General features: G+C 50.8%; 2 protein-coding genes and 2 long non-coding RNA genes across 4 annotated transcripts in view; 2 read left to right on the top strand and 2 right to left on the bottom strand.

Annotated features, from left to right (window-relative positions):
* LOC103191360 overlaps positions 1-8,310 on the top strand; it is a gene marked incomplete at its 3' end in the record, with an annotated part of 44,527 nt that extends 36,217 nt beyond the window's left edge. The window contains 14 exon segments of the mRNA XM_042346029.1: positions 462-537; positions 1,889-2,000; positions 2,437-2,500; positions 2,880-2,978; positions 3,185-3,318; positions 3,452-3,516; positions 3,732-3,977; positions 4,285-4,436; positions 5,056-5,201; positions 5,292-5,459; positions 6,001-6,124; positions 6,500-6,569; positions 7,013-7,163; positions 7,706-8,310. Of these exon segments, the coding sequence (XP_042201963.1) occupies positions 462-537; positions 1,889-2,000; positions 2,437-2,500; positions 2,880-2,978; positions 3,185-3,318; positions 3,452-3,516; positions 3,732-3,977; positions 4,285-4,436; positions 5,056-5,201; positions 5,292-5,459; positions 6,001-6,124; positions 6,500-6,569; positions 7,013-7,163; positions 7,706-8,310 (2,212 nt within the window).
* An 82-nt stretch (positions 8,311-8,392) lies between these two features.
* On the top strand, positions 8,393-10,072 carry LOC121851969. Its single transcript, XR_006086020.1, has 3 exons — positions 8,393-8,500; positions 9,266-9,351; positions 9,798-10,072. It is a non-coding gene; the product is annotated as an uncharacterized LOC121851969 (long non-coding RNA).
* A 4,154-nt stretch (positions 10,073-14,226) lies between these two features.
* LOC103191359 (ADP-ribosylation factor-like protein 6-interacting protein 4) lies at positions 14,227-16,900 on the bottom strand. The gene is made up of 4 exons (XM_042346033.1): positions 16,787-16,900; positions 15,416-15,561; positions 15,053-15,145; positions 14,227-14,430 (listed from the first exon to the last, which is right to left on the bottom strand). The coding sequence occupies exons 1-4, from the start codon at positions 16,827-16,829 to the stop codon at positions 14,374-14,376; spliced, it is 339 nt and encodes a 112-aa protein (XP_042201967.1). The 5' UTR covers positions 16,830-16,900; the 3' UTR covers positions 14,227-14,373.
* Positions 16,901-18,875: 1,975 nt separating this feature from the next.
* Positions 18,876-21,951, bottom strand: LOC121851971. Its single transcript, XR_006086021.1, has 4 exons — positions 21,914-21,951; positions 21,319-21,371; positions 20,604-20,634; positions 18,876-18,904 (listed from the first exon to the last, which is right to left on the bottom strand). It is a non-coding gene; the product is annotated as an uncharacterized LOC121851971 (long non-coding RNA).

Genomic DNA, 21,951 nt, shown 5'->3' with positions numbered 1-21,951 from the left:
TTGCCGATTGATGTCTGGCAAGCTTTCCTGCTGCTTGTCCAGCTAGGACCACCCAACCCGTCAGTTAGGACTTTGGTTTGAAGTGTTAACAGGAGCCGAATGGGAGGATTCCTTGTCCCCAGTGACTGGTCTGCCCTTCCAGGTCCTGCCGATGAGCTGTAACAGGTGTGTGGAATAAGGAAACTTGCCTAATGTTTTGCCCTGACCAGGAATCGAACCCGGGTCCTCTCGCTTGCGAGGCGAGTGCTCTAACCACTACACTACAGTGCTCCAGAGGACTGTTCAGGCACTTAGCCACAGAGCCATTTTTAGCTGTGTTTACTCTGGGCAAAGCATTGCTCACTGAAGCCACGGACTGCCAGAGAGTGGGAGATGGAGAACTAAGTATAGCAGGCTCATTTATTATTCTTCGTCTTGAGTAATTGCGTTATTTTAATTTAAATCAATCTTCTGACTCGCAGGATATTTAACGTCAGCAGTGGTAAGCAGAGAAAATGCTTCAAAGGCTCGCAGGGTGAGGATGGAATCCTTCTCAAAGTAAGGAAGCCAAAAACAAATCGTGACCTTCCTCTGAATCGACAGCACAGGACCCCTCTCACGCAGGGCAGGGTCCCACAGCGCTTGACAGCGCAAAGCCGAGCCAGGGGAGGGAGGAAGTGACCATAGGCAAGGTTGAAGAGGAAAGTCTTCAGTTGCGACCTGAAGATGGGAAGGAGGGGACAAGGCTGAGGAATTGAGGAAGAGTGTGACAGAGTTTTCGGGTGTAGTGGCTGAAAGCCCGGCCCGCCGCTGGTGAATTGGAAAGCACGGGGTTAAATCAACGCAGTTGTGTGAGCTTCTTAATGCTCCAAATCCTCACCTTCCAATCCCTCCGTAGTCTCTCCCCATCACACCTGCTTGACCTCCTTCAACCCCACTAACCGGGCCACACCCTTCGCTCAGAGAACCCTGTTCTGCTTCATGTCCCCCACCCTGCTCACCCTACCAGATGTTTAACCATTTAAGCGCTCTGGGACCCTACCCGCGTTAGGGATTCTATGTTGTTGTTGCTGTGCCCTCACTCTCCGGAACTCCATCCTGGAGTCCCTCCGATTGCCTCCCTCCCTCACCTCTGACCAAAGTCCATTTGAAGCGCTACCTCTTTGACCGTGCATTGGGTCATCTCTCCATTCCCCCTGAAATACAGTGTCACCGCTTTACGGTAAGACAGAAGGCCTTTTGAGGCATCTCGATGACCACGATCAGACACTGTACGTACCGATTGCAAGCACTGCCTTAACTGCATTGACAGGAGGAGGAAAAATGCCATTTAACTCCCAACTGAAAGACTCAGCCGCAGTGCACCCTGGTGGTGGCATCGTTGTAGACCAATGCTCCTCGAAGCACATTATCATGGCGTCCCCTGTAAGGTAGTGGTTAGTGCACTCGCCTCACAAGCGAGAGGACTCGGGTTTGATTCCGGGGAAGGTCAGGGCGAAACCTTAGGCTAGTTTCCTTACTCCACACACACACACACACACACACCTCTGTTTACCTAGCAGTAAGTAGGAACCCAATTGTTAGGCGATTGGTGGGTGGATCACTTTCCAGGGTTATGATCCCTTCAAAATTACAATTATTTTGTCATTCAACCCACAATTGTTTTGGGGGGGGACATTGCCGTGTTTCGCCCACAAATTCGCGACACTTTACGGTATACCTTTTGAAGTGCTTTGAGACGTCTCGGCGAGGTGATAAGGAAGGCGCTGTATCGAATGCAAGGATTATCATCGTTGTTATTGTTGGATGCCCTTTACATATTCACATCTTTACTTTCGAAAGACTTTATTTTCTCAGCTGAGGTTTCGATCACAGTTTCACGCGCGCGTGTTTGCACGTTTGTTTCCAGGTTCAGATGGATCCTTCCGGAACCTTTGTCGCCGCAATTTGCTCCGACAAGAACATCTGCATCTATGATTTAGATTCTGAAGAGTGTGTAGCTACCATGTTTGGCCATTCAGGTACTTTTTTTGATGCTGTTTGCCCCACTCTCTGAAACTCTGAATCACTTCCTCCTCAACTCCTCAACGTGGAGTCCTGTAGCTCAGTGGTTAGAGCACTCGCTTTGCAAGTGAGAGACCTGAGTTCAATTCCAGGCAGAGGGCCAAACCTTGGGCAAGTTTCCTTACTCCACACAGAGCCTAATAATAATCCCTCCAAAACCAAAAACAATAATAAATTGGTCATTTTCAATCTACGACTGTCTGTGGGACATTGCTGTGCGCAATTGGCTGCCGCGTTCGCCCACAAATATACAGTCAATTCACTTTACAGTGTGTTCTGTGAAGCGCTTTGGGACGTCCTCCCGACGTGAAAAGCGCTATATCAAATGCGAGGATTATTATTATTATTATAACTCTTTAAAGGTCCATCTCTTCTGCTTCTCTTTTACTTCAGAGATTGTAACGGGCTTGAAGTTTACTGCCGACTGTAAGCGTCTGATCACCGTGTCGGGAGATGGGTGAGTGCGTTTGTGCCGATGTGATTGTGGGAGAGCAGCAACAAATGAAATTTACACAGCGCCTTTCAGGTCAGAAGGATGTCCCAAGGCGCTGGACAGTCATAGATTTGGACCCAGCTGGGCTGGGGGTTGGGATCAGGAGGGGTGGAGGGCAGGGAGGGTGGGGGTAGGAGGAAGTCAAGCGCTTTACAACAATTTGTCTTTTTGTCTCGCCCACAGAATATACAGTCAAGTCAATTCACTTTACAGCATGTTCCGTGAAGCGCTTTGAGACGTCTCGGTGACGTGACAAAGGCACTGCATCAAACGGAAGGATTATCTTTAATGGCCCAGCAATTCATTACACTCAATGTGGATTCTTTTTTCCTTAAACCCGCAGTTGCATTTTTGTGTGGCGTCTCGACTCGCAGCTGGCAACTTGTATGAGGCACCGTCTTGCTGAAATCAAACCCGCCGCTAAAGAGCCTCTGCCAATCAGGTATGTCGGTCTGTGTCCAACGTATTCAATTCTGTGCTCGCAGGAAAGTGTGAAGATCTACATCGCTGCCACTGGGCCAGGCTAGGTAGAGGTTTGACTTGACTCCACTATTCTGTTGTGAAACATGTCGTGTAAGAGCCGGTTCAGCTCCTCCCAACGTGAAAGGCACTGTGCAAATGTAATTTGTTGTTGACTGACTAATTTAGGAGAGAGACGTTCACTGTGAACCCACGGGTGGTCCAGGGTGACCTCAACGATGTAGGGAGCGAGGAAGAGCGAGAAGATGATGATGTAGAGGACCTGTCTGTACAGTCTCCCTCAAAAGAGCAAGTGGACAAAGGTTAGAATGACTACATGTGGCTTTGTGACTGACTATACAGATGTCATTCATTGTAAATCGCTTTAGAGCTCCTGATGCTCTGTGTTTCTAGCTTGTTAACTTCCACTGCCGTAACCGAATATTATAATTCCAGACAAAGTGGACGCTGCCACCTTCCTGATGACTAACGGCAAACTTCCCCTGTGGGCAAAGAGGCTGGTGAGTATTGTTTAACGTGTGGGAATCGAACCGGGGTGCGAGCCAAGCATTCTAGCACTAAGCTGCAGGACTATACTGTAAAAATGACTAAAATATCAAATGCAACTCTTGTTAAAAGGACGTGAAAGGTGCTGTACCAATCCCAAGGATTATCTATGATGTAACTTTGAGATGAATGTTGTGTTTTAAATGTCCTCTCTCTCTCTCTCCTGCAGGAGGCGGCGGATGGGATTATTTGGGATCGAGCCACCCGCGGCACGGCAGACACTTTCCAGCCGAAGGGAAGGTGGGCCGAGAGAATGGACAAGGACTTTATTATCTCCACATTAGGAACGCGTCAACTGGAGGAATGCTGCCAGACCCCAACTGACAGGATGTCAACAGCACAGATGCTCCCGGGCAATGGTTTAGACAATGTCTGCAACTTCAAGCCACAGAACCTGGACAACTTGTTCGATATGGTCAGTCTGTGTATTAATATTACTAATAATAATCCCTGTATTTCATACAGCACCTTATCTCCGAGACGTCTCAAAGCGCTTCAAAGGCTACACTGTATAATGGATTGACTTTGTGTTTTGTTGGCGAAACGCGTATAGAGGCACCTCAAAGCGCTTTTCTAAGCCATCGACCTGAAATGTTAGCTCGTTTTCCTCTCTCACCTGCTGTGTGTTCCCACCGCGACTTCTTTTCTCATTTCAGATTTCCACAGTGTGTTTTGCCTGTTTTGTTTTGTGTTAATCAGAGCTTGTCATGTCACCACTTCAGATGGAGCTGTCTCCCAGCTTGATGTCGGACAAGGCTTCAGGGAGGTCAAGTTCCCTCTGCCTGGAGGGGTCGGCAAATGGGTTTTCCCAAGAGGCAGAGATGGTGGAGAGCGAGCCAGCGGAGAGTTCCGATCATTCTTCCAGCACCGAGAAGTATGTCATTGATATAATAATAATCATCCTATATCAAGCATTTGATATAGTGCCTTATCACATCATTGAGTCATCTCAAAGTGTTTGGCAGGATACACTGTAAAGTTGAGTGACTGTATTTTGTGGGTGAAACACGGCAGCCAACTGTGCACAGCAGTGTCCCACAAACAGTTATGGAGTGAGTGAGTGACCGCGCTATTTTATTTATTTATTTATTTGAAAGGATTATATATATATATATATATATATATATATACACACAACATCCGGAAAAGTGCTTAAAATGGCCAGGATGCTGCAGTTTGTTCCCGTCAGAGAATATTCAAATAGAGCAGCCTTTCTTGATTATATTCGCAAGGTGATTTATACAGTAGAATAGATGGATGTCGTACGGTAACATTTTAATGGGCCTTTACTTAATTTTCAACAATTTTTAACATTCCCCCCACAAAAAAAACCACCCCATTAAATGTCATTTAATTAATTACCAATTGTTTTGTGATGGCAGTCCTTTCTTGCCCCCTCCACCCCACTTTCCAGGTCTAATTTATTGTGTGTTGATTTTCCCCCACTTTTCTCTTTCTCCCCCCCCCCCCCCCCCCCCCCCATCCCATCCCAGTGATTACCAAGTGACAGAAGTGGCGAAAAACTTGGAGAAGGAAATGGTGGAGTGGAAGAAGCCGGGTTCTGTGAACAGCCCAGACAGCGCCTGCTCTGTGGATTCATCACGAAGTCAGGCCTCCAGCAACGACGTGCAGCAGGACGGTGAGAGGCGTTCAAAGCGACAACAAATGTTATTTACGTTGGGAGGACGTCGCAAGGCTTATCTTGTGCTGTGTTTGCCCGCTTCCCTAGATTGCGGCTCGATGGGCCAGCTGAGTTCAGACAGCCGCTCCTCAGAGGAGGACGAGGAGCAGTACAGCACAGCGGCCAAGCCTCAGGGCCCGAGTCTGGCTAACACCCCGGACGAGGAGAGGTTCTTCAAACACAACTTTGAAAATCTAGCCAACGACTTCGCTCAGGGTAACCACTCATCCCCAAAACAAACACCAAACCCACTTGACTGCCTGCCCCTCCGGTAACCGTTTTTGCCCCCATTCACCCCAGTCCTCGCCAGGCTCCACTGGCTCCCTTTCACAGAACGGTTTGATTTCAAGACCCTCACATTCGTCTACAAATCCCTTCACGCCCTGGCAGCTCCCTACCTCTCCGACCTGCTTATCCCCTCAACCCACTATCCGCTGGCTCCTGCTTGTCCTTCATGCCTTCCGCTCCACCATTGGTGGCCAAGCTTTAAGCCACTATGACCCAAAACCCTGTCATCTCCCTCCGCCTTTCCCATTCCTTCCCCATCTTCAGGTCGTACCTGAAGACGTTCCTCTTCAACTGTACCTGTGGTCTCCTCCCTCCCCCCCCCCGGCTTGGCATTGTGCTCCGCCACTGTCAAGTGCTCTGGGACGCTGCCCTGTGTCAGGGGCGCTGTGTAAATGCAAATTGTTGTTATTTTTAAGTGGCTGTGCAGCTGTCTGCAGATTTGGCTGAAACGCTGATTATTATTTCACAGAGAAGGCTGACAAGGCGCCGCCAAACCAGAAGCAAAGGCAGCAGGAGAGCGAGAGTCATTTTTTCCTGAATCCGCGGTTAAGTCTCACGTCGAGATTTTTGTTACGTTTTCAGAAAAACTGCAAGTAAGTGTGGCACAGTTCTAAAGAGCAGGTTTCTCTCTCTCTTTATTATATATACATTTACGGGACGTTGCTGTGTGCAAATTAAGGTATAGTCATCTCTAGGTTAATATCATTGTTGTCATTGATCAACTCCTGATCATTGATCATTGTCCCCTTCATTGCTTTCCCAGGCGAGGGTACAACAAATTACACTAGTATAGTGGTCTTTACTTCAGAAAGACATCCCAGAACGCTGGAGGGGGCGAGGCGGAGGGATTAAGGTAGAGAGCTAGTTGCGCAGCAGTGTCCCACAAACAGTCATAGATTGAGTGACCAAATTCTTCCAAATGCAGTGGGTTGTGAGTTTGCTGACCTGAGTTGTGTATTTCTCCACAGCCTGATGTCTGCTAAGGTTCAGCAGCTGCACTTGGATTCTAGCCTCAGGGAGCAGAAGCATACCCACGACGTAAGTAGAATTGTTAGCTTCCCGTATCGTGGAGACGTATAGCTCAATGGTTAGAGTGCTCGCCTCGCAAAGCGAGAGGACCCAAGTTCGATTCCTGGGCGGGTCAGGTCAGGGCGAAACCTTAGGCAAGTTTCCTTACTACACACACATACGCCTCTGTAGCAGTAAATAGGAACCCAGTTGTTAGTTGATTGGTGGATCACTTTCCAGGGGATAATAGTCCTTTTTAAAAATGGTCAATCAATCCATGACTTCTTGTGGGACACTGCTGCCCACAAAACACACAGTCACTACACTTTACACTGTATCCTGTGAACGCTTCGAGATATCTCTACGACGTGATCAGGTGCTATATCAAATACAAGGATTATTATTAGTAAATTGTATTTAATTGAAGTATTGAACACAGGTACAAACCGTTTATTTTTCATCCTCTTACGTAGGCCATATCCGAGTCCGTGGAGACCTTTGCCAAGGAGACATCTTTCCCCGAGGCTCAAATAGGGGCCGTAGCGAAACACTCTCTGAACAGGACGAGGAGAAACTGGAGAAGTGACCAGATGAGTCGCAGTGTTGAGAAAATAGATTGTGACCGTGAGTGGGGCTCTGTTCAGAAAGAGAAGGGAGTTTCTCCCTCTCTCTCTCTCTCTCTCTCTTTCTCTATCCCCGCTGGTGTCCTGGCCGATAATTCCCGCCCCCCCCCCCCCCCCCATAATAAATTGGGTCAGATCTGGATGATGATGATTGATTCATTGATGAAGCTTCATTATGATGATGTTGATTGATATTGGTGATGATAGGGACTTGAAATTGAAAAATTTGCGGGACTGTGGGAAAGACTAGTTGGGGTAAGAGCCGGGGAGTGGAACTAATTGGGGTAAGAGTGGGGACTAGTTGGGGTAAGAGCTAGGGGAGTGGGACCAGTTGGGGTAAGAGCAGGGGGAGTGGGACCGGTTGGGGTAAGAGTGGGTGGAGTGGGGACTAGTTGATAGCTCTTTCAAAGAGCCGGCACAGGCTCGATAGGCCGAATGGCCTTCTTCTGTGGTGTATGATTCCATGATATCGATGTGGATTGATGTTGATGATCAACTGATATTGATTGAACTAACCCACGGCATCTCCTTCCCGCACTTCAGTCGAGATTGCTCCATTCAACTTAGTCGCCTCCAAGTCTCAGTCCGATCTCCTGAACGTGCACGAGAGCGAGAAGACGCCGTCTCAGCTGTTGCCGTCCCTCGGCAAAGACACCAAACACCGGTCGTACATGCAGCCCACGACCAGCTCCAGAGCCAAAATGCTGCGGAGTGCGTCCGTGGGAACCGACCTGCACCAGGCCACGTGGGAACAGAAAGCCGTCACCAGTCTCCCCAACTCCCGAGCCAGCTCCACGCTGGATCTAACCGTCACGGCGTCGGCGACGGAGCTGAGCCCGGAGCCCGGCTCGTCGCAAGAGAGCCTCCCGGAGAAGGAGAACCTCGGCAATCACCAGGCCAGAGCCAACCTGAGCCTCGACCTGTCCACCAAGATGCACATCGACCGCTTGCTCATGCCTCCCCCGCCAATGCTTGCTAACGGCTTGGGGTGCGCGGCAGCCAAGGGCAGGACGGGTCTGCGCTGCAGGCAGGATTCCTCACGGCTGTCCTCCTCCTCCCCCTCCCTCAACATCACCTCCACCGAGCCGGCTACAGACGCTGGGAGCAAACCGATAACCGAGACCCCGGCAGCCCCCGCCTTCGACACCCACCCTCCAGACAGTCTGCCCTGCGGACGTCCTCTCGGTACAGAGCCTGACCCCTCGCTCACGCCCCCGCCAGGCTGTGTACCTGCCGCCCCCCAGACAGGGGCAGGACCGACGGACGTCTGCCTTCGCTCCCCACAAGCCGCCCGCCTCCCCACGTCCGTCACCCAACCGTCTGGAGAGGGTCTGTCAGGTAAGGAGACAGTAACTCAGTCTCTGTCCTGACTGCAAACTTCCTTGGTCTTTACATTGATGTGCGCTTTACAGCCCTGAAACACGTCATTCGGCCCAACTGGTGCTTCCTGGGGCTGTAGTCCATGTCTCTCCTTACTCCTTCCCATACTCTTCTCCCTCTTTGTGGAGTCCTTGTAGCTCAGTGGTTAGAGGTCTCACAAGCGATTCCCGGGCAGGTCAGATCAGGGTGAAACTTTAGGCACGTTTCCTTACGCCCCACATGCGCGCGCACACACCTGTTTATCAGCGGTAAGTAGGAACCCGGTTGTTACTCGATTGGCAGATCGCTTTCCTGGAGATAATAATCCCTTCGCATAATGTGATCACTAAGGACTAAGTAGTCCACGGCTATTTGTGCGCAATTGGCTTCCGTTTTTCACCTACAAAATTTACGCTCTCAGAGACGTGATAAGCCACTATGTCAAATGCAAGGATTATTATTATGTTTATTCCTAACTTCCTCTGAAATCCTCTGTACAACAAAAATAACTTGGATTTATATAGCGCGCTCCATCCGGACTCTGTACTGCGTATTTAAACCACCGCTTGTGAGCTGAACACTTCAAGAACTTTGCCGAGCAACACATTTTATATATTTTTTTCCAATGAGTCTTTTAACAGTTTGCTTTTTGCTTTAGTCTTATCAATCTGTGCCTCTGTGGGAGGGAATGTAACTTGTGCTTTTTCTCTCTCTCTCTCTCTCTCTCCCTCCCCCTCATCACAGATCTTGTGGAGGGTGTTCAGAATTTTGAACGCCTCATGGCCGACCTGCAGAACGATTTGAAGAAAGCCTTGTCATTGTACGATAAGGTTCGTCTGGTAACCAAACTCATTAGATTTTTGTGTGTGTCAGCCCAGCTCGGCGGTAGCGCTCTCTCTCGCCTCCGAGTCAAAAAGTCTGTGGGCTCAAGCCCCCGAGTCTGGACTTGGAATCACATGCCCAATGCAGCACTGGGGTTGGGGGGGGTGTTGCATTGTCAGAGGCTCTGTCCTCGGCTGTGCTTGTTCAGGTTAAAGATCTCCTGCGACGCTGTTCGAAAAGAGAAAGGCGTTTTTCTCTCTCTCGCTCTCCTGCCCCAAATGAAATTAGTCACTCGAGCCACGACCGTGCGTGTGTGGGACATTGCTTTGTGCTATTTGCTGCTGCGTTTCGCCCATAAATACGCAGTCAACTCCACTTTACCGTTGTCAAGCGCTTTGGGCCATCTGAACGCCGTGATAAGGCGCTGTGTCAAATGCAAGTATTATTATTACAGTTGAACTCCAGTGACGAGACGTCGGAGGGGAAAGCCCAGCTCACCGCCATCCTGCTCGACACCTTTGCCGCACTGAGGAACGATTTGAACTTTGCCGAGTTTACCAGGGCAGCCGAGATCCGCTCAGCCCTGACCGGCCGAAGGCACGGACAGGAGCGAGGACCTCCGTGAGGACTGACCGCGAAACCTTTGAACCCCAAGTCGAGCCACAGTCGTCGCAGTAGGGAGTTGTGTGTGTGTCTGAGCGTGCGTGTCTGTGTGTGCGTGTGTGTGTGTGCATGTGTCTGTCTGTCTGCGCGTGTGTGTCTGTGTTTTCTCTCTCTGTTGAGCAGAGAGAAACGACGTCTCAGCAAAATTAGTCAACTTGTTTTATTATATACAGCCGATTATTTAAACTGGGACATCTCGAAATCAATCAATCACTCACTCACTCACTCACTCACTCCCACTTCCTTCCTCTGGTGGGCAGCGCAGATCGGAATAGTCCTTGCTCTCTCTCTCTCTTCAGAAAAATCTATCAGTCGACGTGAGGACGAGTTTGTTTTGAGTGCCCCCAAAATGAAGTGGTTAAAACTTCAAAACTATAAAACTTTTATTTATTTATTCTCCGGAATTAGGTAAGCAGGGTGTGTCCCTTCAGGTAGAGAGAAAGAGAGAGAGAGAGAGAGCGTATTCCATTCCAACAATCTGTCTCATCTATCTCTGGGATGTCCATGTGTAGATGTCAGGCCTGGAATTCTCAGTTGGGTTTGGAGACGCTTAAACATGGTGATGGGTTTCCGCGTGCGTCAAGACACCCTGCGACTGGGCAAAGAAAAAGGCGGGGAAAATAGAATCATTATATCCTTATTTAATCTGTCGCCTCAGTGTCTAAACCGCACAACTTCACAAAGTCTCCGCGTCTCGTCTCACACTTCTTGCTCTTGTGAACTGCAGCTTTAAGAATTGATTTAAAACCCAGGCATTTGTCTTCATTTAAGGGTTAACTTATTTTTATTATTATTATTGTTATCGCTTTTGAGCAGAGTATATCCAGCAAACTTTCCCGCTGCTTGTCCATTAGTCAGGGCTTTGGCTGCAGGGTTAACAGGAGCTGAGGGGGAGTGACTTTGCCTCCAGTGACTTTGAACAAAGGTTAATTTGAACACTTATACCACAGCCGAGAATTAGTATCTCACTCAAAATAAAAGGGTTATTTGTGTACTTGTGTAAAATAACCATCACAAAGTGGGCAGCTGGCTGCCTTCACTCTCGGGAGATGCTTCAAACTAATGTTACTCTATTTTACGTAATAATAACCCTGGTACTTGATATATCGCGTCGTTGAGATGTCTCAAACCGTTTTACATCAGAATTAAAATCATTTAGCGCTTTGAGATGTCTCGAAGACGCGATGAGGCGCTATATCAAACGCAAAGGATTGCTATAATAATTATTACTTCCATATGCCAATGACTTCTTTTGCGCGCATTAAACGTTGTTCAGTTGACACTAAGATAGCTTTGTTGTGTAAGGTTGCCGGCCAATTGTGCGTGTGTGCACCCGTGTGCACGAGGTGAGCAACTGTAAGGGAGAATGATTACAAACTATAGTTAGTGACAAACTGTCTTAGTCGAGTTGATTTATTTTTTTTAACCCGAAGTGTGTGACAACAGAACCTTTAATGGTACGTGAGGTGGACAGAGCCTGTGTGTAAAAGTGTTAACTTTTGTGTAAACCTTTACAGGGTTTAGATGGGTTTTTTTTTCTCTCTGTTGTATAGGGCTGTTTTGTTGTTATTATTATTATTATTATTATTATTATATTATCCACCGGGCTTGTTCATCTCTGTAGTGAAAATGCTGCTAACGTTCCTGCGCCTTTTTTTTTTCAGCCTCTTTGCTTTCCTCTTTTTTTAAAATAAAATAAAGTGTTTTGTAAGGATAATCCTGTTTTGAGTTTCGGCCGTTGTCTAATCTCTTCTCTGCCGGACGGACGCCCGCGGAGCAGCAGCAAGTTGTCACCGTTTCCGCGAAGCTCTTTGAGACTTCTCGACGACATGTTAAGGCGCTGTATCGAATGTAAGTTTGCAGCGGTTCGTAAGTTAAGGAAACTTATTACCCAGGAAAGTGATCCGCAGGTTCCTAATTACTGTTGGGTAAAGAGAGATGTGTGGGTGGGTGTGTGTGTGTGGAGTGAGGAAACTTACCTGACCCGCCCGGGAATGGAACCCGGGTCCTCTCGCGATACATACAGTATTGAGAAATTATTATTATTATTATTATTATTACTGAAGATCAGAGAAAAACTTTGGTGGTCCAAATAGTGAGCGGATGCAAAAGCTTCGCGCCACGTGCGTGCGGCGCTGGCCACCGAGAGGCCCGCCTTGACCCATCACCGCTGTCTATCCAACTACCGGTCCATCTCAAATCCCCTCCGGCCCCCGCACCATCTCGCGCGGTGTCCCTCAAGGCTCTGACCTCGGTCCCCTCCTCTTCACCCGCTCCCGCTTTCTGACATCATCCGCAGACATGGGGTCAACGTCCATATGTATGCGGATGACACCCAAACTCTGCCTCCGCCCTGAACTCCAGGACCACTGGTGTCCTGATTGATTACTTGTCCGACATCAGGTCCTGGAAGAGGCACAACTTTCTCCAACTCAACGTCAGCAAAGCCGAGGCCCTCCTGATTGGCTCACACCAGCGCGTCCGCACCTCGGGCGCTTGGCAGCATCTGCCTCCACGGCTGCACTCTCAGCCTCACTGAGCCGGTCAGGAACCTGGGGGTCTCGTTTAACCCTGAACTGTCCTTTCTCCCCCACATCCGCGCCATGACCGGCACTGCCTACCACCACCTGCGCACCATCGCCGGACTCCGCCACTGCCTCACCCCTCAGCCCCCAAACCCTCACCCACACATCCGTCACCTCAAGGCTCGATTAAGGGAACTCCCTCCTCATCGGCTTCACAACTCTTCCCATCACAACCTGCAGATCATCCACAACTCTGCAGCTCGTGTACTCTCACACACCGGGCTCCGCGACCCCATCACTCCCACCCTCGCCCGACCCCATCACTCCCACCCTCGCCCGACCCCATCACTCCCACCCTCGCCCGACCCCATCACTCCCACCCTCGCCCAACCCCACCACTCCCACCCTCGCCCGACCCCATCACTCCCACCCTCGCCCGACCCCATCACTCCCACCCCCGCCCGACCCCATCGCTCCCACTCTCGCCCGACCCCATCACTCGAACCCCCGCCCGACCCCATCGCTCCCACTCTCGCCCGACCCCACCGGCTCCTCATCCCTCAGAGGATCAAATTCAAGATCCTCGTCCTCACTTTCAAGGCCATCCATGGCCTTGTCCCTCCTCCCTCTCTGACCTGCTGACTCCCTACCAACCCGCCCGGTCCCCCCGTCCATCGGCTCCGGCTGCTCCGTGTCTCCCGCCCGACCCGCCCTCCCATCGGTGGTCGGGCGTTCAGCCTCTCTACCCCCACGCCCTGGAACTCCATCCCACGGTCCCTCCGCCTCGCTTCCTCCCTCACCTCCTTCAACCCCTCTCTTCGATCGTGCCTTTGGTCTCCCTCCCACCTCTCGGGCCCCGACAGCTGACTGTCCAGCACTTCGGGACGTCCTCCCGACGTGAAAGGCGCTCTATGAATGTCATTGTGTTGTTGTTGTTGAATGATACGGCACCACCACAGTAACTAATAATAACCCTCGAATGTACCGTGAATTGTGTTGTATTTCGTGGGTGGAACGCGGCGGTCAGTTGCGCTCAGCAGCGTCCCACAAGCACTCGTGGATTGAGTGAGCAATTTATTATAATGTTTTGAAGGGATTGTGAACCCTGGAAAGCAATGCGCCATCGACTAACAACTGGGTCCCTGTTTACTGCTGGAAAATAGAGGTGTGTGGGGGGTGGCGCGCGCGCGCGTGTGCGTGTGTGTGTGTGTATAAAGGTCTGATCTGACCAGGAATCCGACCTGCGGGGCGAGCGCTCTAACCGCGACACGCGACACGGACGCCACGCGTGTGAAAAGTTGCGGCTTGCATTCGAACACGACTTGGTTTAAGAGGCTTTTATTGGCGATGTGTTTTTTTCGTGCGCTTGTCTTTATTTGCCCTGTTAAAGAGGCAGCTGTACGTCTGCCCCCCGTTAACGTTTAACACGACAAATCGCCAGGCGCCGAGTGCGGTGGGACTGAAAGGCACGTACGGACGTGGCTTCCCATCGCTGCAACAGCTCTGTGTTGTGCGACCACACAGTGCCCCCCCCCCCAACCCCTCACACAGGGTAGAGTCCCAGAGCGCTTGACGGCGGCTGAGCAGGACGACGAGGGGGAGGTGAAGAAGGAAGGTCTTCTCAGCTGAAGATGTTGAAGGAGGGGGCGAGGAGGAGGAGGAGGAGGAGGAGGGAGGAAGAGAGTGACAGAGTTTCAGAGCGTAGTGGCTGAAAGCGCGGCCGCTGATGGTGGAGCGGAGGGGACGACGGACGAGCGGGAGGCCAGAGCCGGTCTAGCGGAGGTGGGTTGGGGAGTGGGCAGTGTGAAGGGCGGCAGAACTGTGAAGAGGGAACCGAGCTGATCACGTTTTGCACTGTTTTTCCTTCTTTCCCTTCTTTTTCTTTTCTTTGCATCCACCCTGAGGGGGAAGAGAGAGAGAGAGGAGTTAGCGCGAGAGGGGTCTCAGCTTTTTTTTTAAAAAAAAAAATCCCTTTGGTTGGTCTCAAATCCCTGCGACGATTTTCAGTCATAATGATCCTTTTGTTCGATACAGCGCCTTGTCACGTCCGTGAGTCCGTCGCTGGGCTCAGTCGGCTGCCGCGTTTCGCCCACGAAACGCACAAGCACTACGCTTGACGGCGTGTCCTGCGAAGCGCTTCGAGGCGTCTCAGCGACGCGGTCAGGCGCCGGGTCCAAACGCCGGGATTATTATCTGCGATGTTACAGTCGGCCCAGATTCTGCCGTGGGTTTCACAACTGAAACTTGGAATAAAACGCGCAATAAAAGCCCCTTTGTCTCGCGCCTGAGGGGGAAAACAGTAAAGACAGGTTTTACGAGCAGCAGCTTAGCAACAGCCAAACGGCTCAGAGCTGTGCGTGAGCCTTCACACCGAGATAACAACCTGTCCGCACACCTCAATGGATCGCGTGACAAAGTCAGTAGGAACCCGCTTGTTAGTTGATTGACGGAGCGCTTTTCTGGGGGTAATAATCCTTTCGAAAAATATATATACGTATGTAAATAGATATAAATAACTTACCTTCCCGTCGTCGCTGTCAGAGCCGGAGCTGGAGCTGGAACTGGAGCTGGAGCTGGAGCTTGAACTCGAGCTGCTGCAGTCACCGTCTTTTCTCTGTCACGAAACAACACACGGGTCGGAGTCGGGCACATTCGCAGCACAGAAAGAGGCCATTCGGCTCAACCGGTTCCTCCCCGGCTCCCACCGGCAACCCTCTGGAACTCCATCCCACAGTCCCTCCGCCTCCTCCCTCCCTCCCTCCTTCCCTCCCTCCCTCGCATCCTTCAAGCGCGGTTTCAAGACCCTCTTCTTCAACCTCCGCTCCCCCTCCGACCCCCCACCATCCACTCCTCCTGATCCCCGGTCGGGTCCGAATCATTTTACCTTCTTGTGCTCTTTGTGCTTCTTCACTTTGCCATCTTTATCTTTACATTTCTTGCCTTTCCTTTTGTCTTTGTCGCATTTCTTGTCTTTGCTTTTGTCTTTGTCGCATTTCTTGTCCTTGTCTTTGTCTTTCTTGTCTCCAAAACCTGAAAGTGCAAACCACAGAAAAGGACATTTATGTTACGCGACCACTTTGGCAAACGCGAGTGTGTAACCAACTCCCCGTTCACCTAATTAAATCGTGGAACAATTTCAAGAGATCAGGAGATAGTCAATAATCCCAACAATTAGGCAAGTTTCCTTTCTCCGCCCACACACACACACACACCCTTCTGTTTGCACAGCAGTAAGTAGGAACGCGCTTGTTAATAGTTTGGCAGATTGCTTTTAGGGCGTTAACAATCCCTCTAAATTTGATCACTCAATCTACGACTGTTTGTGTGGACAGTGCACAATCGGCTGCTGCGTTTCGCCCACAAATTACACAGTCATTACACTTTACAGTGTGTCCCGTGAAGCGCTTTGAGACGTCTCAAAGACGTAATAAGCCACTATATCAGATGCAAGGATTATTATTATTTCCCCCCCATCCCCCAACAAACCCACTTTTTTTAAACTACAAATCTTTTGCAATAAATAAATCTTTTTTTTAACATATAATAACAATCGTTGCATTTGATATTGCGCTTTTCACGTCTTCTCGACGTCTCAAAGCGCTTCACAGAATATACTGTAAAGTGAATTGACTGTATATTTGTGGGTGAACGCACAGCAGCGTCTGTCCCACAAACAGCCGTGGGTTGAAAATGACCAATTTATTTTTGTTTTGGAGGGATTATTATTATTATTAAGGAAACTTGACCAAGGTTTCGCCCTCTGTCTGGAATTGAACCCGAGTGTCTCGCTCGGAAAGCGAATGCTCTCACCGCTGAGCTACGGGACTCCACAGATACATTTAATTTACACTCTTTCACAAAACAGAGCAACTTTTTAAAACGATTTGTTTCTCTCCGTCTCTCGAAACAGCCGGCGGGTCATCGCTTTCAACCGCAGCTAAAATGTCACATCACTCTGCACTTCGTGCGACGGCCGAAGCCGCCGATTTAATTTTTGTTTCATTCTTGAAACTCACCGTTATGTTTTGTCCCACAAACAGTTGTAGATTGAGCGACCGCGTTACCAGATAAAAGAGAAGCGTCTGTGTGTGTGTGTGTGTGGGGAGTGAGGAAACTTACCTAAGATTGTTTCGCCCTGACCTGACCCGCCCCGGAGGGCTCGATCCCCTGAGCTACGGGGACTTTGCAAATGGGAGAAAAGAAAAATCCACCTTCACCCAAAAAGGCAACGAGTCGTACAACGTTCATTTCTTACCAAATCCCCATTCCACGTTATCGGCTTTCTCCGCACACTCCATGGTTCCGCCGCCGCTATCGAGTCGCTCTCAGGTGACTGCGTGAGGGTGAGGGTTGGGACGGTTAAGACTCTCGGCTTTATTGACCTGCAAACACTCCGCCTCCCACCTCGTCACCGTCACAAAAGGGCGGCTTTAATCAGTGGATCACTGGTTGGGTGGAACCTGTTTCGATTGAATGTCGGCCAGAAGTTACCTGTGTGTGTGTGTGTGTGTAAAACTGTTGAGTTCAATTTCTATTTTAAGAATAACAATCCTTGAAATGTCACGTTGTCGAGACGCCTCAAAACGCTTCACGGGATATGCTGTGCAGTGCAGTGACTGTGTCGAAAAATTCACGCACACGAAACATCGAGAAATGGTTCCGTTTTATTGACCAGACACTGAGTTCCAATGTTTGCCCACCCGCCCGCCATCTGGAACATTCCCGTCACACTCTCGACAAAACGATGACGAGGGAAGAAATAAAAGAGAGAGAGAGAGAGAAAAAAATCCAACGAAAAAATATAAAAAATAAGTGCTGTGAAAGAATATATTAATAACTTTGCAGGACAGGTAACATAACATAACTGGGGCAGTTTTTGTGAACTGTATGGAAATAATGATGATGATAATTCCGGCGTTTGACCCGGCGCCTGATCACGTCGTTGAGACGTCTCAAAGCGCTTCACAGGATATACTGCAATAGGTAGTGACTGTGTGTTTCGTGGGCGAAACACGGCAGCCAATTGCGCCCAACAACGTCCCCATGAACAGTCGTGGATTGAGTGACCAAATTATTATCAATCTGGAGGGATTATTACCCCCGGAAAGTGATCCTCCGATCGACTAATAACCGGGTTCCTACCGACTGCTGGAAACAGAGGCGCGTGTGTGTATGTGTGTGTGTGTGTCTGTGCGTGTGTGTGTGCGTGTGTCTGTGCGTGTGTGTCGGTGTGTGTGTGTCTGTGTGTGTGTGTGTGTGTGTGTCTGTGTGTGTGTGTGTGTGTAGTAAGGAAACTTGTCTCAGGTTTCGCCCCGACCTGACCCGCCCGGGAATCCAACCCGGATCGCCAGGCGAGGGCTCTAACCCCTGAGCTACAGGGACTCCAGGTGAACCCCACTGAAAGGCGGGTGGGGGGGTGTGGGGGAGAGAGAGGATTGGGGTGCAAGAGAGACAGAGAGGGGGGCAAAAAGCGGGGGGTGGGGGGTAGTTGAAGTTTCGAACAGCTCTCACTGAAAACTTTTCCTGTTTTGGTTAACAAATTCACTTTGTGGTAACAAAGCCCCGGATTTCCAGCGACACAGACGCAGCGCAACAACGAGGGCTTCGCTCTGTCACTGACAGACAGACATCTCAGTTACAACAGCCTCAACTGCGGGCGTAACAACCCCTCTCCCCCCCCCCACCGCCCCACCTCTCCTGCTCTCTCTCTCTCTCTCTCTCTCTCCCCCCATCCCCCTACATCTCCCGTCCCTCCCCTCCGCCCTACACTCTGACCAGAACCTGCAAACAACTGACGGGTTTTAAACTGTAACCTCCTCGTAACTTGTCCGTTTGATGATAATAATAATAATAACAACAATCCTGGGGTCTGACCCGGCGCCCCATCAAGTCTCGGAGACGTGTCAAAGCGCTTTACGGGATACTCTGTAAAGTGTAGTGACTGTGTGTTTATACGTCACGGAGCCCTAACCCCTGGAAAACAGCGAGTTACTAATTTTACTCGAGATTTTTTCACGGGGAGGGTGGGTGTGGGTGGTGGGGGGGGGGGGGGGTGTGGGGGGGAGAGAAATGCTTTCTACAAACCATCTGAAAACAAACCAACAATTCAAACAGACCCCGAATGGTTGATATTATTGCTGAAACCCACACACCCACAGAGAGAGATCACTACATTCCTCCATTTTTTGTCCGCTCCTCCTTCCCCCCCCCCCCCCCCCCCTCCACCCCCTCGTCCCTCTGTAGAGAGATTGTCTGAAGGTCCAGAGGAATAAACCTCTCCACTCTCGGGATATTCCTGACCGAGTCTCTGGTCTTCCCTCAACGACTCTCGTTATTCCATTTTGGAGATTTCTGATTTGGTCATCATGATTTCCTGGTGAGAGAGAGAGAGAGAGGGAGAGGGAGACAGAGAGAGAGACACAGAGAGAGAGAGAGACAGAGAGAGAGACACAGAGAGAGAGAGAGAGACAGATAGAGAGACACAGAGAGAGGGAGAGAGAGACAGAGAGAGAGACACAGAGAGAGAGAGAGAGAGAGAGAGAGACAGAGAGAGAGAGACAGAGAGAGAGACACAGAGAGAGACACACAGAGAGAGACACACAGAGAGAGACACAGAGAGAGGGAGAGAGAGACAGAGAGAGGGAGAGAGACACAGAGAGAGGGAGAGAGACACAGAGAGAGGGAGAGAGACAGAGAGAGAGACACAGAGAGAGAGAGAGACAGAGAGAGGGAGAGAGACAGAGAGAGAGACACACAGAGAGAGAGACAGAGAGAGAGACACAGAGAGACAGAGAGAGACACACAGAGAGAGACACACAGAGAGAGACACACAGAGAGAGACACACAGAGAGAGACACACAGAGAGAGAGACAGAGAGAGAGACACACAGAGAGAGACACACAGAGAGAGAGAGACAGAGAGAGAGAGAGAGAGAGAGAGAGAGAGACACACAGAGAGAGAGACAGAGAGAGACACAGAGAGAGACAGAGAGAGGGAGAGAGACAGAGAGACACAGAGAGACACACAGAGAGAGACACACACACAGAGAGAGACACACACAGAGAGAGACACACACACAGAGAGAGGGAGAGAGAGACAGAGACAGAGAGAGAGAGACACAGAGAGAGAGAGAGAGAGAGACAGAGAGAGAGAGAGACAGAGAGAGAGAGAGACAGAGAGAGACACAGAGAAGAGAGAGAGACAGAGAGAGAGAAGGACACACAGAGAGAGAGAGACAGAGAGAGAGAGACACAGAGAGAAAGAGAGAGAGACAGATAGAGAGAGAAAGTGGGTGGAAGAGGAGAGAAAAGGGGTAATAGGGGAGAGAGTGAGAAGGGGGGGTGGGGGGGGGGTGGGGGGGAAGAGAGAAAAGAGAAGCAATTAAATTGTGCAAAAGAGGTTTCCGAACGTACATCAGATACAAACCTCAGAATATTTCTGGTATTTAATAAAGGTCCTCATCGCGTCGTCGCGACGTCTCAAAGCGCTTCACAGGATACGCTGTCAAGTGTAGTGACTGTGTGTTTCTTTTGCGAAACGCGGCAGCCCCGCCCCCCCACACCGGGAAACCCCAGAGAGAGAGTGTCGGGATGGGATGCCCTCTCTCCCTCTCTCTCTCTCCCTGGAGGGACGCCTCCTGTTTACCTAATTCCGGAGAGTATTAGGCGCAGGTTGGGGAGAGCCAAGGCTTTGGGGGGGTGTGGGGGGGGGGGAGCCCAGAGTGTGCGTTGGGGTAACTGTTGGGGTCTAACCAACTAAACCCACACACAGCTCAGCCATAGAGAGAGAGAGCGCTGTCCGGCCGAGCTTTCCCGCTGCGTGTCCCGCTCGGACCCCCCTCTCCCATTAGTTAGTTGGGGCTTTGGCTGTGGGGTTACCAGGAGCTGAGGGGGAGGATTCCCGGCCCCCAGGGACTGGTCGGCCCTTCCAGGTCCTCCCGATGGGCCGGGCCGGGCTGTGCTGCCATCAGCAGTGAGTGCCCCGGGACCCTGCGGCCCCGGGAACGATGTGGGGGGTGGGTGGGGGGTGGGGTGGGTGGGGGGGGGCAAAGCTGAGCGTTTAATCCCTTTTACCTCATCCGAGTCCAGTAATGTCGGCAACGCTCTGGAAAGAGAAAGGAGGCGAGTTACGGGGCGGAAGTCATTTACCAACGGAAACAACTTTAAACGACCGAAGAGCAAAAAAAAAAGGATGAGAATCATTTTCAAAAATTTTAATTCAATTTAATTTGATTTAAATTTTTTTAAATAAAAAGGGCGGAACAGGCTCGAGGGGCTGAATGACTGTCCTCCTCCTGTTCCTATTCGAGCGTCCACGATAGCGCAGGGGTTGGAGCCCTCGCCTCGCCTCGCCTCGCCTCGCCAGCCAGAGGACCCGGGGTTCGATTCCCGGAGCGGGTCAGGACGGGGCAAAACCTTAGGCAGGTTTCCGTACTCCCCCCACCCCACCCCACACACCCCCACCCCCACCCCACACACCACCACACACTCCTGTTTACTGCAGTGAGTCAGAAACCCGTTTGGCAGTTGATTGGCAGATCGCTTTTTAGGGGTAATAACCCCTTCCCGAAAATAATAATAATTTTGGTCGCTCGATCCATGTTTGTGGGGCCGTCGCTCGGCGCGATTGGCTGCCGCGCTTTGCTGACAAAATCCGCAGTCACTACACTTTACAGTGTTTCCTGTGAAGCGCTTTGAGACGTTCCGATGATGTGATCAGGCGCCGGGTCAAACGCCAGGATTATTATTATTATTATTATTAATATTAATATAAATGGGGATGACTTACACGTCCGTTAGTGAAGAGGGAATATTTTCTTCCACCCATTTGAGGTCTTCATCCTGAACAGAAAGTCAGAGAGATGCCATTAGTGGATGATGGAACTCCATCCCTCAGTCCCTCCGCCTCGTCCCCTCCCTCACCTCCTTCAAGGCCTGGACAAGACCCTCCTCTTCGACCAACTGCGCCTTCGGTCACCCTCCTACCCCCCCACCCTCCCTCCTGCCCTGCACCCTCCTAACCCCCACCCTCCCTCCCTGCCCTGCACCCTCCTACCCCCCACCCTCCCTCCCTGCCCTCCACCCTCCTACCCCCTCCCCCTCCTACCCCCACCCTCCCCCCTGCCCTCCACCCCACCCCCCCTCCCTGCCCCCTCCTACCCCCCACCCTCCTCCCTGCCCTCCACCCTCCTACCCCCCACCCTCCCTCCCTGCCCTCCACCCTCCTACCCCCACCCTCCCTTCCTGCCCTCCACCCTCCTACCCCCCACCTCCCTCCCTGCCCTCCACCCTCTCCTGATCCCATTCCCCAGCTCGGGTCCAAATGTCTCGGGATGTCCTCCCGACGTGAGAGGTGTTGTGTAAGGCTAATCTTGGTGGCTCACCATCCGGTTGGGTTTGCCCGCGCCCAGGCCATTAGACT

Source organism: Callorhinchus milii, unplaced genomic scaffold (assembly GCF_018977255.1).
Source record: "Callorhinchus milii isolate IMCB2004 unplaced genomic scaffold, IMCB_Cmil_1.0 Scaffold258, whole genome shotgun sequence".
NCBI classification, from domain to species: Eukaryota; Metazoa; Chordata; class Chondrichthyes; order Chimaeriformes; family Callorhinchidae; genus Callorhinchus; species Callorhinchus milii.
The sequence above is the reverse complement of the archived record's forward strand: the minus strand, read 5'-3'. Positions and strand labels throughout refer to the sequence as shown.